The sequence below is a fragment of the Alnus glutinosa genome, chromosome 12 (genome assembly GCF_958979055.1).
Source record: "Alnus glutinosa chromosome 12, dhAlnGlut1.1, whole genome shotgun sequence".
Classification (NCBI taxonomy): Eukaryota; Viridiplantae; Streptophyta; class Magnoliopsida; order Fagales; family Betulaceae; genus Alnus; species Alnus glutinosa.
The window spans coordinates 14616209-14629860 of NC_084897.1; the positions used below are offsets into that span (position 1 = coordinate 14616209).

The window sequence follows — 13652 nt, forward strand, 5'->3', positions numbered from 1 at the left end:
TCCAAATCAAAAACTTAATAGACATCTACCCTAAAATATAAAACCCTCAAAAGTTAAATAGTCGGAATTACACGCAGTCTTTCTCGAGACAAAAAGACAGCGAGCGATGGTGTAAATGGGGTCAAATTAGTGAACACGCACGCACGCACGCATTCATAAACCATATCTTAAAGCCCCCGATCGAGAAGGAAAACAAAATTAAACTTTTTTTTTTTAAAAAAAAAAAAATTTAATAAGAAAAAAGGAAAAGGAAAAAAAAAAAAAAGGGGCTTTGCTCACTTCGGTCCACCGTCTCCTCCAATTGCCGGACCCTTAACCGCACGGCGAAGGGAAAGCAGCAGCGGCCACCCGCCACTACCATCAGGTTTTCCTCCTTTTCTTTAGCTTTTTTATACCCTTTTCTTCACAAATATGCATGTATTGTTTCGCTCTTTTCATGTATATATCAGAGAAAACAAAATCCTTTTACGAAGAAAACATCTGATGTGTTCATATGCATAGATTCCAAGAGAGCTTTTTTGCTTAATTCGGTTCAATTGCAGTTTGGGAACTCCTAAAAGAAATCCCGACCAAATAGTCTTCCGATTTCTGTGTTTGCATTTGGGTAACCTGGAATTGACGCTATTAGATCTGCCTCAAGTGCCCTAATTTGTGTTCCGAGCACGAATTTGCCACCACCATTTTTTTTTTTTTTTTTTTCCTGAAGCAATTTCTGAGGTTTTTGGTTTTTGTGTAATTATTGTTGTAGTTTGTCTTGGGTTCTATTTTTTCCTTTTTATAGTGGCAGTTATTAGGATTGAATTGGACCAATTTTTAGTTACTGGGTTAAGATGATTTTGGCTAGTGACTCACCCAAATGTGCAAACTAACTCTAGTACTTCAAAGAAGAAATATTGACTCTTGCCCGTCTCTGTTGAAGTGCGATGCTGTTTCAGAGGTTTAGTGTGATTCTTGGAGACACATTGTACTCATTGGGCTTGATTGACTTTGCTGTTTATGAACTTATTTACCTTCTTGATACTCTCTAAGACAATTTGATGAATGCAGTTTCCCTGCCAATTAGAGCTAGTGCTTTTAACTTTGTATGACCGTGTTGTGGCGAAATGAAAGGTGGCTACGAGCTTAAAAAGATTGTCTTACAGTTTCTTTTAGTAATGCAACCTCTTTTTTGCTGTCAAATCGAGTATGCTAAAATGAGTTCATGTATACCTGGCTTCCTTAGTAGTGAAATAAATCATGCTTAAACGATTTGGTGGAAAGGATGTCTTGTTAACTCACAATGAAATAAGGGATTTAGTGGGGCCGTGAGATATATATATATATATATATATATATATATATATATATATATATATATATATATATATATATATATATATATATATATATATATATAGAAGGTTAGTATCTGTGTATTATCCAAAAGAAGAAAGCAAGAACGATGACAACAAAGCTCACAACGGGCAAAAGGGAAGCTGAAGCCCTAATGCACCCTAAACTTACACCCCTAGGAAAAAAGAAAAAGAAAAAGAGCTAGAGACTAATATACTAGTCAAGGCTCTCGCAATCCGAGAGGATAGTTAAAACAAACAAACATAAAGAAACCTTGCTAGAAGAGACAAACATAATGGTACTAGAGGGCCAAACCACAAACCTTCACCGCATGGGTGAACCAACGGGATCAATGTCACCAAGTGGGGAGGTTCTTTAGGGTTTACCCCTTGCCATCTTCAATTCCCTGATTTTGGCACTTAACTTCCTCTTGTTCTCCTCTCTGTCTACAATACCTTCTGTAAGAGCGCAAGGCTGACTATGCACTTCCTCTTGTTGCTCTTTTCTGCCAATCGAATATATTTTCTCCCCTGCCATTTTCATTTCATTATACTCCACTCTCAAAATCCTTTGATTCTCCTCCTTTTCCACGTCATTTTTTGTGGAAGCACTAAAGCTGAAGACTCATTCAAGTCCTCTTCTTGCTCCTCTAGGTCAATGCCTGAATCCTTTGCTAGACTATTCTTCAAAGCTTAGACCTTGTTCGTTGATGCCTTTCGCAGATCCTTCTCATTAGGGCCACTTTGATGCTCTTTACACAAAGATGTTCCTTTGTATGAGATATTGTTTGCACGCAACTGCATAATTGGCTTTTCTCTTTAAGTTTCCTATTGAAATTGAGCTTATATTTGAGATGGATGTACTAATTTGAGTAAATGAAACTGTTTTGCTGTGAGATGAGGGGATTATCATAATAAGATTAGGGAAAACCATAAGCTTAGTCCCGTACTTACCTTGCATATTGTGTACCGAGCGGTTTAGTTGGCATCCCAAGATGGATGGCCTCTTGCTTGATAAAGCCCTTAATGGTGACAAGGCCCCGGGTTTAGATGGTTTTACTATGGCTTTTTTTTTTTTTTTTTCCCAAGCTTGTTGAGTTGTGCTGAAAGCAGACATCATGAATGTCTTCCATGATTTTCATGCTAGAGGTACGTTTGTAAAAAGTTTCAATACCACCTTCATTTCTCCTCTTATTTCGGAGAAACTAGGAGCCGTTGACATTAAAGAGTTTCGACCTATTAGCCTGGTGGGTGGAATGTATAAGATTCTGGCCAAAGTTCTAGCTAATAGGTTGAAAATGGTTGTGGAGAAACCCATTTCTAAGCCTCAGAATGCTTTCATTAAAGGTAGGCAAATGCTTGACTCATTTCTCATTGCCAATGAGTGCGTTGATAGTAGGCTTAGATCTGAGTTCCAGGTGTATTGTGCAAACTGGATCTTGAAAAGGCTTCTTTTTTTTTTTTTTTTTTGATAAGTAAATGGATCTTGAAAAGGCTTTTGACCATGTCAATTGGGACATCCTTTTGTATATGTTGAAGAGATGTAGTTTTTGGGGGAAAGATGGTGTAAATGGGTGGCTTACTGTATTTCCTTTGTGCCCTTTTCAATCTAGGTGAATGGAACCTCGTCAGGTTTCTTTAGTAGTTCACATGGCCTGAGACATGGTGATCATTTATCTCCCCTTCTTTTTGTTATTGTCATAGAGGCATTAAGTAAAATGATTTCAACTTTAGTGGATGGGGGTCTTTTATCGGGCTTTATGGTGGGGTCAAGGAGCGGTATTGCTATCAACATTTCTCAACTTTTGTTTGCAGATGACACCTTGATTTTTAATGAGGCAAATCTAGATCACCTTCGCAATTGCGCGGTTTGTTTTTATGCTTTGAAGTAGTTTCTGGTCTAATGATTAATCTGGCTAAATCAGAGTTAGTCCTAGTTGGCAATATAATGAATGTTGAAGGTCTGGCTTGTATTTTGGATTGTAGGGTATCTTCTCTACGTATAAAGTGTCTAGTCTTCCCTTGGGAGCTTCATTTAAAGCCAAATCTATTTGGGATGACATCATTGAGAAGGTAGAGTGTCATTTGGTTGGATGGAAGAAGATGATATACTTATCAAAGGGTGGGAGATTTACTTTGATTAAAAGCACTTTATTTAATCTACCTACCTAATTCATGTCCCTTTTCTCCCTTCCAGTTGGTGTGGCCAATCGCCTAAAATAGTGGCAGTGGGATTTTTTGTGGGGTGGCATGGGTGAAGAATTCAAATTTCACTTGATTAGCTGGACCAAGGTATGTACTCTGATATCTGAAGGAGGGTTGGAGGTTCGGGATTTACTTGTGTTAAACTGGACGCTTCTAGGGAAGTAGTTGTGGCATTACATTCATGAGAGAGAGGCCTTATAGAGTGTGGTTGTGGATTCCAAGTATGGCAGTGCTTGGGGTGGGTAGTGTTCTAATGAAGTTCATGGGTCTATGGGATCGGGCTCTAGAAGAATATTAGGAGGGGCCAAGGGAGCTTTCTAGCCACACTAAATTTGAGATGGGGATGGCTCCAAAATTCGATTCGGGCATGATGTTTGGTGTGGGGATAAGCTCTCAAGACATATTTTCTGGACTTGTTTAACATTGCTCCCTTTAAGGATGCTGTTGTGGCAGACCATTTGGAGGTTTCTAGTGCCTCGAATCAATGGAATATTAACTTTCTTAGAGTAGCACATGATTGGGAGATGGATCTCTTTACTTCTCTCTTCACTTTGTTGTATTCCATTATAGTGAGACAAGGTGGTGAGGACAGACTTTGTTGGATTCCTTTCAGGAGAGGGTTGTTCGACATTAGATCCTATTATAATGTTCTTGTCCCCCATGATTACATTCATTTCCCTTGGAGGAGTATTTGGCAGAATAAGGCTTAAGAGTGGCTTTCTTTGCTTGATTGGCTGCCTTAGGGAAGATCCTCACCATGAACAATATAAGGAAACCACACATTATCATGGTTGAATGGTGTTGCATGTGTAAGAAAAATGGGGAGTTAGTGTATCATCTTTTGCTCTATTGTGAGATCGTAGGTATACTTTGGAATACTATCTTCAGCTGCGTAAGCATGGCATGGTAATGCCTAAAAGGGTGGTAGATCTCACAATGGAGCACTAAAGGGTAGGTTTCAACTTGATGCAGTTTGGAAGATAATCCCGCCTTGCATTATGTGGTGCCTATGCAAGGAAAGAAACGATTGCAGCTTTGAAGATCATAAGAGGGCCTTATTGGAATTAAAAGCTTTATTCTTTAAGACTCTTTGAGTTGCTGCCTTAAATTTTTTTAGTATTTTAAACTTTTTATGTTTTCTTAGATCTCTTTACCGCTATTAGCTAGGCTTCTCTTTTGTATACTAAAAAAAGTATGTTCAATCATGTTTTCCTTTTTTAAGAAAAAGGAAATCTCCCTTCAAGACATTTTTTTTAATCGTATTTTTAATTAAGAGAACCCAAAACCTTCTTCTCATGGTTTTATAAAGAGTTTTGAGTGTAAATATGGTAGATCCTTAAGCTTTTCTTCTAATCAAATGTTGTTGAAGTATGGCCTTCAGCGGACTGTCCTTATTTTGCCATGACATGGCATCCTTATCTTTGCTCTCCTATCACTGGCATTGTGCATGAGATATTTACAACCAAGCAACATAGCGGCACCCTTCTCTTTGGAAATAGTAATTTTCCATTCGAACTGGGACTTTACACTCTTTTTAGAAGTTCTAAGAAGCTCTTGCCTAGCAGATTAGGTGCCACTTTAGGAAGGATTAAATTTTGTAGGTGTTTCTCTCTGTTAGCTAAATGAAGTTTTTCCCTCTTTTACATCTTTATATTTTTTTTTTTCTCTCTATTCTCGGAATTTTCTGACTTAAGAAAGAAGTGGGTCAATTTCCCTTCATCGAGACATTACCAATCCCTGCATCAAGAGCATAACCGAGGGAAATCGAGTCATTGCCTGCTTAACCAAGGGAAAGCAAGGTTCACATTTTCAGTCCAGAAATATTTTTCATGGAAAAAGCATTTGATGAGGCAATGATCTTGCTATAATACTTCATGAATTTACGGTGATGGCAAGTGTAAGGTGTCATCATTATGCCTTAACTGGTTCTTAAAGTTTTTATCTGGTTGGTAAGGCACTACTTGTTAAGAATGACAGTCAAAATGAGAAATCTACATACATCTGAATTGGCAGTTAGAAAACAAAACATTTCAAATGGCGCTTTTTAAGAGTTTCAAACGTAAGTTTTTGCTGTTTTGTGGGTTTTGGGTTTGAGGGCTTGTCGGGTTTTGGGTTTGTGGGGTTTGGGTCTGAAGACTTGGGTTGGAGCCTCTGTGTTTATTGCTTGTGTACTTAGGGGCGCCTTACACTTTTTAATAAATTATTATTCAACAAAAAAAAAAAAAAAGAGGTTCAAATGTAAGTTGAAGGTGGGAAAAGTGGTCATCTCAAGGGTTGCTATACTCCAGCGTATCATTAAACATAACAAGTGGTTGCAAATACAATTTAATAGACTTGGAAAAGGGAAAGGGCAATAGTAAAGCCCAAATTGTGTGTAAAGTGTTAATTCATGAAGTCCAATTCTGCATTCTTTTCTCAAGTAATCTGTGCCTTAATGCAGTCAATAATGAGCGGCACAAGTTTTATGTAGATTTAAGATAGGTCATTGTCTACCAACATATGTCAAATCTCCATTCTGTGTAGAGTTGGTTATTTGTAAATTATATTTCTAATACAAGAAAATTTGATCATAGGCTCATGGAGTGCTTTAGTCTTGAAGTCATTCATGGATGCTTCTTCAGTTCCTATGCAACTTTCAAGGTTGCACTTCTTTAGATATAATTTCTAGAGAATGCATCGAGTCATTGAATCAACTATGTCAACAAAGTGGGGAATGGGGAAAGTGATGCAATTTTGTTCACGGTGCTTCTATTTGAGTACATTTCCCCAGTTTATTTCTTGGAAGGAAGTGATGACACCAGCATTGTAAGGACTTTTCCATGAGGCTTGGTGTGACTTTGGTCGTGTTTGAATAGGGCCCTTATTGGGGTTAAGATTGAAGTCATGCTCCTAAATTTGATAAGGTGACACAGTTGGAATCATTACCTCATGGGTTTAAAAATTTAGTGGATGGCCATATATAATTGCATTTGTTATAATTGAAAAACAGAAGAATTGGGCAGTCACGTAGTCAAAGTATTCTGCATGGTGGACACATCTTTGGATGCTTATTCAATACTCTCAATCAGTTAAAAAGTAAAAGCTAGAAAAGACGAGAGCAGGGCAAGCTACAGTGTGTAGAAGATTGTGGATAATTGTTTTCTGTTGATCAATCAAAGGGAAAACTATACAAGAATATAAGGGATTATGAAGGAAGTCAAATTGGATCATCGGCGAGCATCCAAAAGAATTGCACAGTTGATAGTATGAATGCTATTGATCTTGACATGTTTGGCTGAAAATAAATTGATTAAATGTATATGTAGTTGCCTAACTCTTGGTGGAACCTGTTAGTGAGGTAGGCTGAATAATGCAGAGAATCTTATTGATTGAAGCACCTTTAAATGTAGTTTGTTCAAGCCTTATTGTTTGCTACAACAAATGCATGTCAAAATACCAATGTGAGTAGAATTGATCTCTTCTGATATGCATGGATTTGCTTCGTCTTCATCATTCTTGTTTTCTTCATTTCCTCTTCTTCTTCAATAATACTCCCTGCTTATCTTTTCTGCACTTCCATAAGATTTTTTGGTCACCTCTATAGTCAATACTTTAGGTTTGTTTTTGTAAAAGTTCATACTTGAGCAAGAGGAATAGGGAGTGGCTTGTGATTATTTTGATTCTTTGAATCGGGGAAGCCAGTTTTATTGAACTGCTTGGTTTTTGAGTTTCCCTTGATTTTCAATTAATACAAGCAATTGTCTTTCTGTATTAGTGGGTCTCTTCAAGTCAAAATTGTGTTTGTTCTGTGTGGGTTGCTGCTGCATGAAGTGTTGGTTCCCTTCCCAATGCATCTTAGTTAGCACTGGTACAATTTTTCATTTAATCGACTTGCTTTCTGCTTGTGTTATTTGTCATGTTTAATTGTTTCCTCATTTTTGTGTTTTCTATTGCAGAATCTGTACCTGACAGGAGTTCTTTTTGCTTATTTTTTTGTGGTGGCACTGTTGGAAATGTACACTTGACAACCACTTCTATTCCATATTGCGCAGGATGGGGGAAATTCTTTGAATCATGTGACCCTGATTTTTCCAGGTTTGATGTGGATTAAATGGCTAATCATTCTTTAATTGTACCCAATGCTCCTCATGATATAATAGAGCATCCGTTGGTCATTGGCCAAGAATTTGCTGATGTGGAAACTTGTCGAAGAACATTGAAAGATATTGCTATAGCACTGCATTTTGATCTTCGAATAGTTAAATCAGATCGCAGTCGGTTTATAGCCAAGTGTAATAAAGAAGGTTGTCCATGGCGTGTCCATGTAGCCAAATGTCCTGGAGTTCCGACCTTCACAATTAGAACCCTTCATGGAGAGCATACCTGTGAAGGAGTTCACAACCATCATCATCAGCAAGCATCAGTAGGTTGGGTTGCTAGATCTGTAGAGGCACGCATTCGAGATAATCCACAATACAAGCCAAAAGAAATCCTGCAAGATATCCGTGATCAGCATGGAGTTGCTGTTTCCTACATGCAAGCTTGGCGTGGGAAGGAGCGAAGCATGGCTGCACTTCATGGAACTTTTGAAGAAGGGTATCGACTTCTACCTGCGTACTGCGAGCAAATGAGGAAAACCAACCCGGGAAGCATTGCAACAGTTGTTGCCACTGGACAAGAAAATTGCTTCCAGCGCCTCTTTATTTCTTATCGTGCATCGATCTATGGGTTTATAAATGCTTGTAGGCCGCTATTAGAACTTGACAGAGCACATCTTAAAGGGAAGTACTTGGGTACATTACTTTGCGCAGCAGCTGTTGATGCTGATGATGCATTGTTTCCATTGGCTATTGCTATTGTTGACGTGGAAAGTGATGAAAGTTGGATGTGGTTCATGTCAGAATTGCGCAAGCTTCTTGGGGTAAATACTGACAATATGCCTAGACTTACAATATTATCCGAAAGACAAAGAGGCATTGTTGAGGCGGTGGAAACTCATTTTCCAAGTGCTTTTCATGGTTTTTGTCTGCGCTATGTTAGTGAAAATTTCCGTGATACATTTAAAAACACAAAATTGGTGAATATCTTCTGGAATGCAGTTTATGCACTCACGGCAGTCGAATTCGAGAGCAAGATTGCTGAGATGGTAGAAGTTTCACAGGATGTGATACCATGGTTTCAACACTTCCCTCCCCAACTCTGGGCTGTAGCATATTTTGAGGGTGTGCGATATGGCCATTTTACGCTGGGGGTCACAGAGTTGTTGTATAATTGGGCCCTTGAATGTCATGAGCTCCCTATTGTGCGAATGATGGAGCATATTCGCCATCTGTTGACGTCTTGGTTTAATGATCGCCGAGATATGGGCATGAGGTTGACCTCTATTCTTGTTCCATCCGCTGAGAAGCGGGTTTTAGAGGCTATTGCAGATGCTCGTTGCTATCAAGTACTTCGTGCAAATGAAGTTGAATTTGAGATTGTGTCAACCGAGCGGACAAATATCGTGGACATACGTAGTCGTATTTGCTCATGTCGCCGTTGGCAGCTGTATGGTTTACCTTGCGCGCATGCTGCTGCTGCTCTTATTTCCTGTGGGCAAAATGCCCATCTATTTGCAGAGCCTTGTTTCACAGTAGCAAGCTACCGTGAGACCTATTCACAAAGTGTAAACCCTATTCCAGATAGAAGCCAATGGACAGAAGCAGGTGAGGGGGCAGAGGGTGGAGGTGCCAAGGGTGATATCATAATACGGCCCCCGAAGATTCGCCGGCCTCCAGGAAGACCCAAAAAAAAGGTTCTTCGTGTAGAGAACTTTAAGCGGCCAAAGAGAGTTGTTCAATGTGGTCGCTGCCATATGTTAGGACATTCGCAAAAGAAATGCACAATGCCAATTTGACCTGAGTTAGCCTGTTTAAATTATCTTGTTTTTGTTTTTCTAATTGTTCTCAAATGCAATAGGTGTGCTTGTAATATCAATGTAAATTTGACTATTTAGTTGCCAAAACAAGGATGCTGTCCTTTTTTTTTTTTGGCATTGTTTCGTCTGAATGTCTTGTGCATGTGATGGCAGCATAAATTATGGGGAGGATAAATCTTTCTTTGTTCATTTAGTCCCACTTACGAAAATCATTTGACCATTTGTGTCTTCTGTATTGCAAAGAGGTCTCCTGGTAATTCATTGGTGGTGTTGTAAAAGCTTTTGGAGATCTCATCGTGGGATTTCAGTTTCATGGCCCTGGTGGAAAAGAAACAGTTTGAGAACATGAGAAATGCCAGGTCAAGTGTATGTCTGTCATAATATGTATACAATTTACTTCTTGTGTTGCTAGCTAATCCTTTAACCAACGTGTTTTTCATGTTATTTTCTGCCGATTTGATTACGACAAGCAACAACTACAATTTTATTTATTTATTTGTGTGTGTGTTTAAGATAAGATTACATAAAACTAAAGAAACAGAAACACGAGAAGATGTACACCAAAACTAAAGAAACATAAAACTCAGGTAATCTGTCCATGCAAGATGTGTATTTAGATTATGCTATTGGTTTATAGGGCTAGCCAATTTATTGCAAGTCCCAGATATGTTGAGCAAATTTTGCATTTCAATTCATATATATTTACATTCATGTTATTATTTTTAAGATTAGTAGAATGGACAGAAAAGTATGACGAAGATTTAGTTTAATATCCCATACCGGATGTTTGCAATGTTCTTAGTATTGGCCCTGATCGTAGTAGTCCCATCATTTTTATTTTTATTTTTTTTAAGTAAAACTTTTGGGAGTTGAGGGTGTTGGAAGTGTGCTACAAAACCCTATGATGGTTAAGTGGGGAGAATATGCTTAATGACCCTCTAATGGTTAAGTGAGAAAAATACGCTCAACAAAAACGGCCTAATGGTTAAATGGAACTAGTACGCTTAACACACCCGCAGCGAAGTCGTGGAATACACTTAGCACCCTAATGCTAAGAATGGAGAGAAAATACTAGCAAAACCCTTTGGTGGTTTGGTGGGGGAAATACGCCTAATAAAATGTATAAATGAATTTATTAGTGTATGTATTTACATGAAGTATGCATAAGTTATGTGTCGGTTGAATTACTTATTAGAAATTGTTTTACTGCTTTATATTATAGGCTATTGAGTTGTATACCTAACAAAGAAAATGCAAAGGAAAATATGTATGATTTTATTATTACATATAACCAAACTCTTTTGCTTGGTTTGCAAAACTGGCTATGACTTTTGAAACAAACCCTTTTGTGAAAACCCTGCATGGTGATAGTTGTATAGTAAACACTAGTTGAAGGAATTTTTCAAAAGAAAAATGAGGTTTACATCACACACGTTAATATTAAGAAAGTTAGTACTTGCTGAGCCGTGGACTCACAAATATACCTATAAAATTGTGGCAATTTTACAAATGTCGTCAATGAGGTATTTTACGAAGACCCCGTACATGTGTCTAGAGTTTTATCTATGATGCTGGCAAGAGGCTTCCCTTTTGAAGGGCTAACTTACTATGAGTCAGTTATAGTAATGTTTTACGCCGCTTAGGGCTACTTTTAACGTGTATAATGATAATAGTTGTTAAGGTGTAAAAACATTGTAAGTTTATGTCTATAAATTTGTATTTTTAGTAGCAACTCTGGTATGTTGTGGCATTAAGTGAGTTTGTGATTTAAAAAATTAGTAGAGAATTTTACACTTGATAATTTCAGTTGCATGAGTTTTAGTAAACAGTAGCGTCATGTGAAAAATCAAATATTTTCCACTACATTGCTTGTTTTAAAGCTGGGGCTTTACAGGTTGATATCATAACAATCAGCTCTAAGGACCATTAGAGTTCATTCCTGCTAGAGAATAGAGTCTAGAGAATAATGCCAAAGCAATAAGTTAAAAGGACCGAAAAAAAAAAAAAAAAAAAAAAAAAAAAAAAAAAAAAAAAAAAAAAAAAAAAAAAAAACCTTAGGATTAAAGATAAAAGTCATAGGTTTTGTTTGATTGTGTTGGTTGACAGCAGTAAAATGTCTTCCAACAAAGTCCCCAAGAAACCAGTGTACCTCATCCATAGGCCAAGGTAGATATGCACAATAAGGGACTTTCCTGTAGGCTGCGGGCCAACAAAGAGAATCCTTCAGCTCTAGAAGAAGCGAGCAATCATCAACTTTTTGATTCGGATGGAATGGGAGTGTCTGGAGCCGAGATGCCCCTTAATCCTTGTAATACTCCGTAGTTTAAGATATTAAATAAAATATCTTAATATATGATTTAAGGCCTAATAATAGGAATAACATACATATGAATATTTGCAGAATAAATATTCATCAAGATATGTATAAATATTTAAGAGATTAAATATTTATTAGAAATATATGTATAAGATTATAGGAGTTAAAATGGATTAGAAATTAGAATAAGTCTAAATCGATCGATCGATTATAGAGTCGATCGAGCGATTGTTTAATGCCTTAGAATCGATCGTGCGATTAAGGAATTGAACCCTTATTAGAAGCCAAAATCGATCGAGCGATTTAGTTATCTAGGTGCTGAAACAGGTGAAAATTTGGCTAAGTATAATAGATCGATCAATTATATTATAGGGTAAAAATAGATCAATCGACCTACTATTCAAGAAGATTGATCGACATAAAAATCAATCGATTGACCTACTATTCAAGTAGATCGATCGACTTCGAAATCGATCGATTGACTTTCTACAGAATACATATCCATGCACCAAATCACCTAGGATTCGATTTTTAATACCAAATCTACCCGAATCTTATTCCCAGCCGTTGATATGATCATTTTAGAGTGATCTAGGCCATCCATTTCACTATATAAGGAACCCAACCCCCTCGTTTGATCACACATTTCAATTTCTCTCAATTTCTCCCCCAATCTCTCTCAAATTCTCTCTCTCTCTCTCTCTCTCTCTCTCTCTCTCTCTCTCTCTATATATATATATATATATATATATATATTGGGTCCAGCAGCAAAGGCAGAAGAAATCCGAAGTTTTCTCTCTCCCGTGGGTAAGTCTCTCTTTCTCCCGAGCTCTCTTTCTCTCATTCTCCATCTCTTTCTTTTTCGTGGGGTACCTGCAGTAGATAGAAGTGAAGAAGGAAAGAAAGATAACAGAAGGAGAAAAAAAGGAAGAAAGAAAATGGGGAAGAAAAGAAAAGGATATTAGTTTTTTTTAAAGGTGTTATTGACTTTATGAGTTTTTATCTAACGTTTTAATGTTGGTTTTTAAACATGATTTTCAAAGTGGAGTGACTAAAATATAAATATGCCGTTATAATGCCTGAATTAAAAGTCACTATTTTACAAGCGTCGTTACGCTGCCCAAATACTTGTAAGTATTTTTATACATTCAATTTATTAATGCCGTTATTCTGTCCAATTTTATAAAAGGATAAAATTAGGATTATTTTTTAGCTATGACAATTAGTTATATTAATTGTTATGTCTAAAAAGAAATATTATGCGAATATGATTTAAAAGTAAAAAGGGCAATTTTTATTAAAAAGGGGTATTTTGATTATTATTTATAAATGCTATTATAATGTCCGCATGAAATATGTGATATTATAATTAATCCATTTTATATGTCTTTATAATGTCCAAACGACATTACATTATTTAGAGATCAAAAGCGATAAAAAGAATATCAGTATTTTATACCGTTGTGCCATCCATTTTTATTAATATAAAAAGGATTATTTTATTTGTTGGTATAAAATATAATGATGAAGTTATATTTATATTTTATGTATGGCCGTTGTGATGTCCGGATAAATAGTGATTTCTTTATGAAATAAAGAATAGGTAAATTCACCTAGTTTTATTTGATAGTTTATTAATGCATGGATATAATTGTGCAGTTTCTGTGGATAATCTTTTAAGCGTAAACTGTAAGCATCTCTATACTTACTGAAGGTGAAGCTGGTGGATTTTTCCATAATATTGTGTTTACTGCTTTATTTAGTTTGTTTGCGCATGTGAATTTACATGTTTTATATTTTAAAATTAAACTGATTAATAACAAAGCTGGTATGCAGCGAGGGGGTTGATGGCTGCCAGTGGAACCTTTGGCTTCCGTGACACTTAATAAATAAACGGGCTAAG

At 36.9% G+C, this 13652-nt stretch overlaps 1 protein-coding gene and 1 long non-coding RNA gene across 5 annotated transcripts; both read left to right on the top strand.

Annotated features, from left to right (window-relative positions):
- The first annotated feature begins 202 nt into the window (after nt 1–202).
- Nucleotides 203–9621, top strand: LOC133851628 (uncharacterized). Of its 4 annotated transcripts, XM_062288138.1 has the most exons (4): nt 219–364; nt 6110–6976; nt 7291–7383; nt 7472–9621. In XM_062288138.1, the coding sequence occupies exon 4, from the start codon at nt 7627–7629 to the stop codon at nt 9409–9411; it is 1785 nt and encodes a 594-aa protein (XP_062144122.1). In that variant the 5' UTR covers nt 219–364; nt 6110–6976; nt 7291–7383; nt 7472–7626; the 3' UTR covers nt 9412–9621. The 4 variants fall into 4 exon arrangements, with proteins under 4 accessions (XP_062144119.1, XP_062144121.1, XP_062144122.1 ...); XM_062288137.1 differs by lacking the exon at nt 6110–6976 and having other exon boundaries at nt 212–364; XM_062288136.1 differs by lacking the exon at nt 7291–7383.
- Nucleotides 3164–3555, top strand: LOC133883082 (uncharacterized). The gene is made up of 3 exons (XR_009902811.1): nt 3164–3199; nt 3318–3404; nt 3529–3555. It is a non-coding gene; the product is annotated as an uncharacterized LOC133883082 (long non-coding RNA).
- Nucleotides 9622–13652: the final 4031 nt, after the last annotated feature.

What these genes read in the sequence shown, in the direction of transcription:
- LOC133851628 (XM_062288135.1), top strand. Translation starts at nt 7,627, where the DNA reads ATGGCTAATCATTCTTTAATTGTACCCAATGCTCCTCATGATATAATA.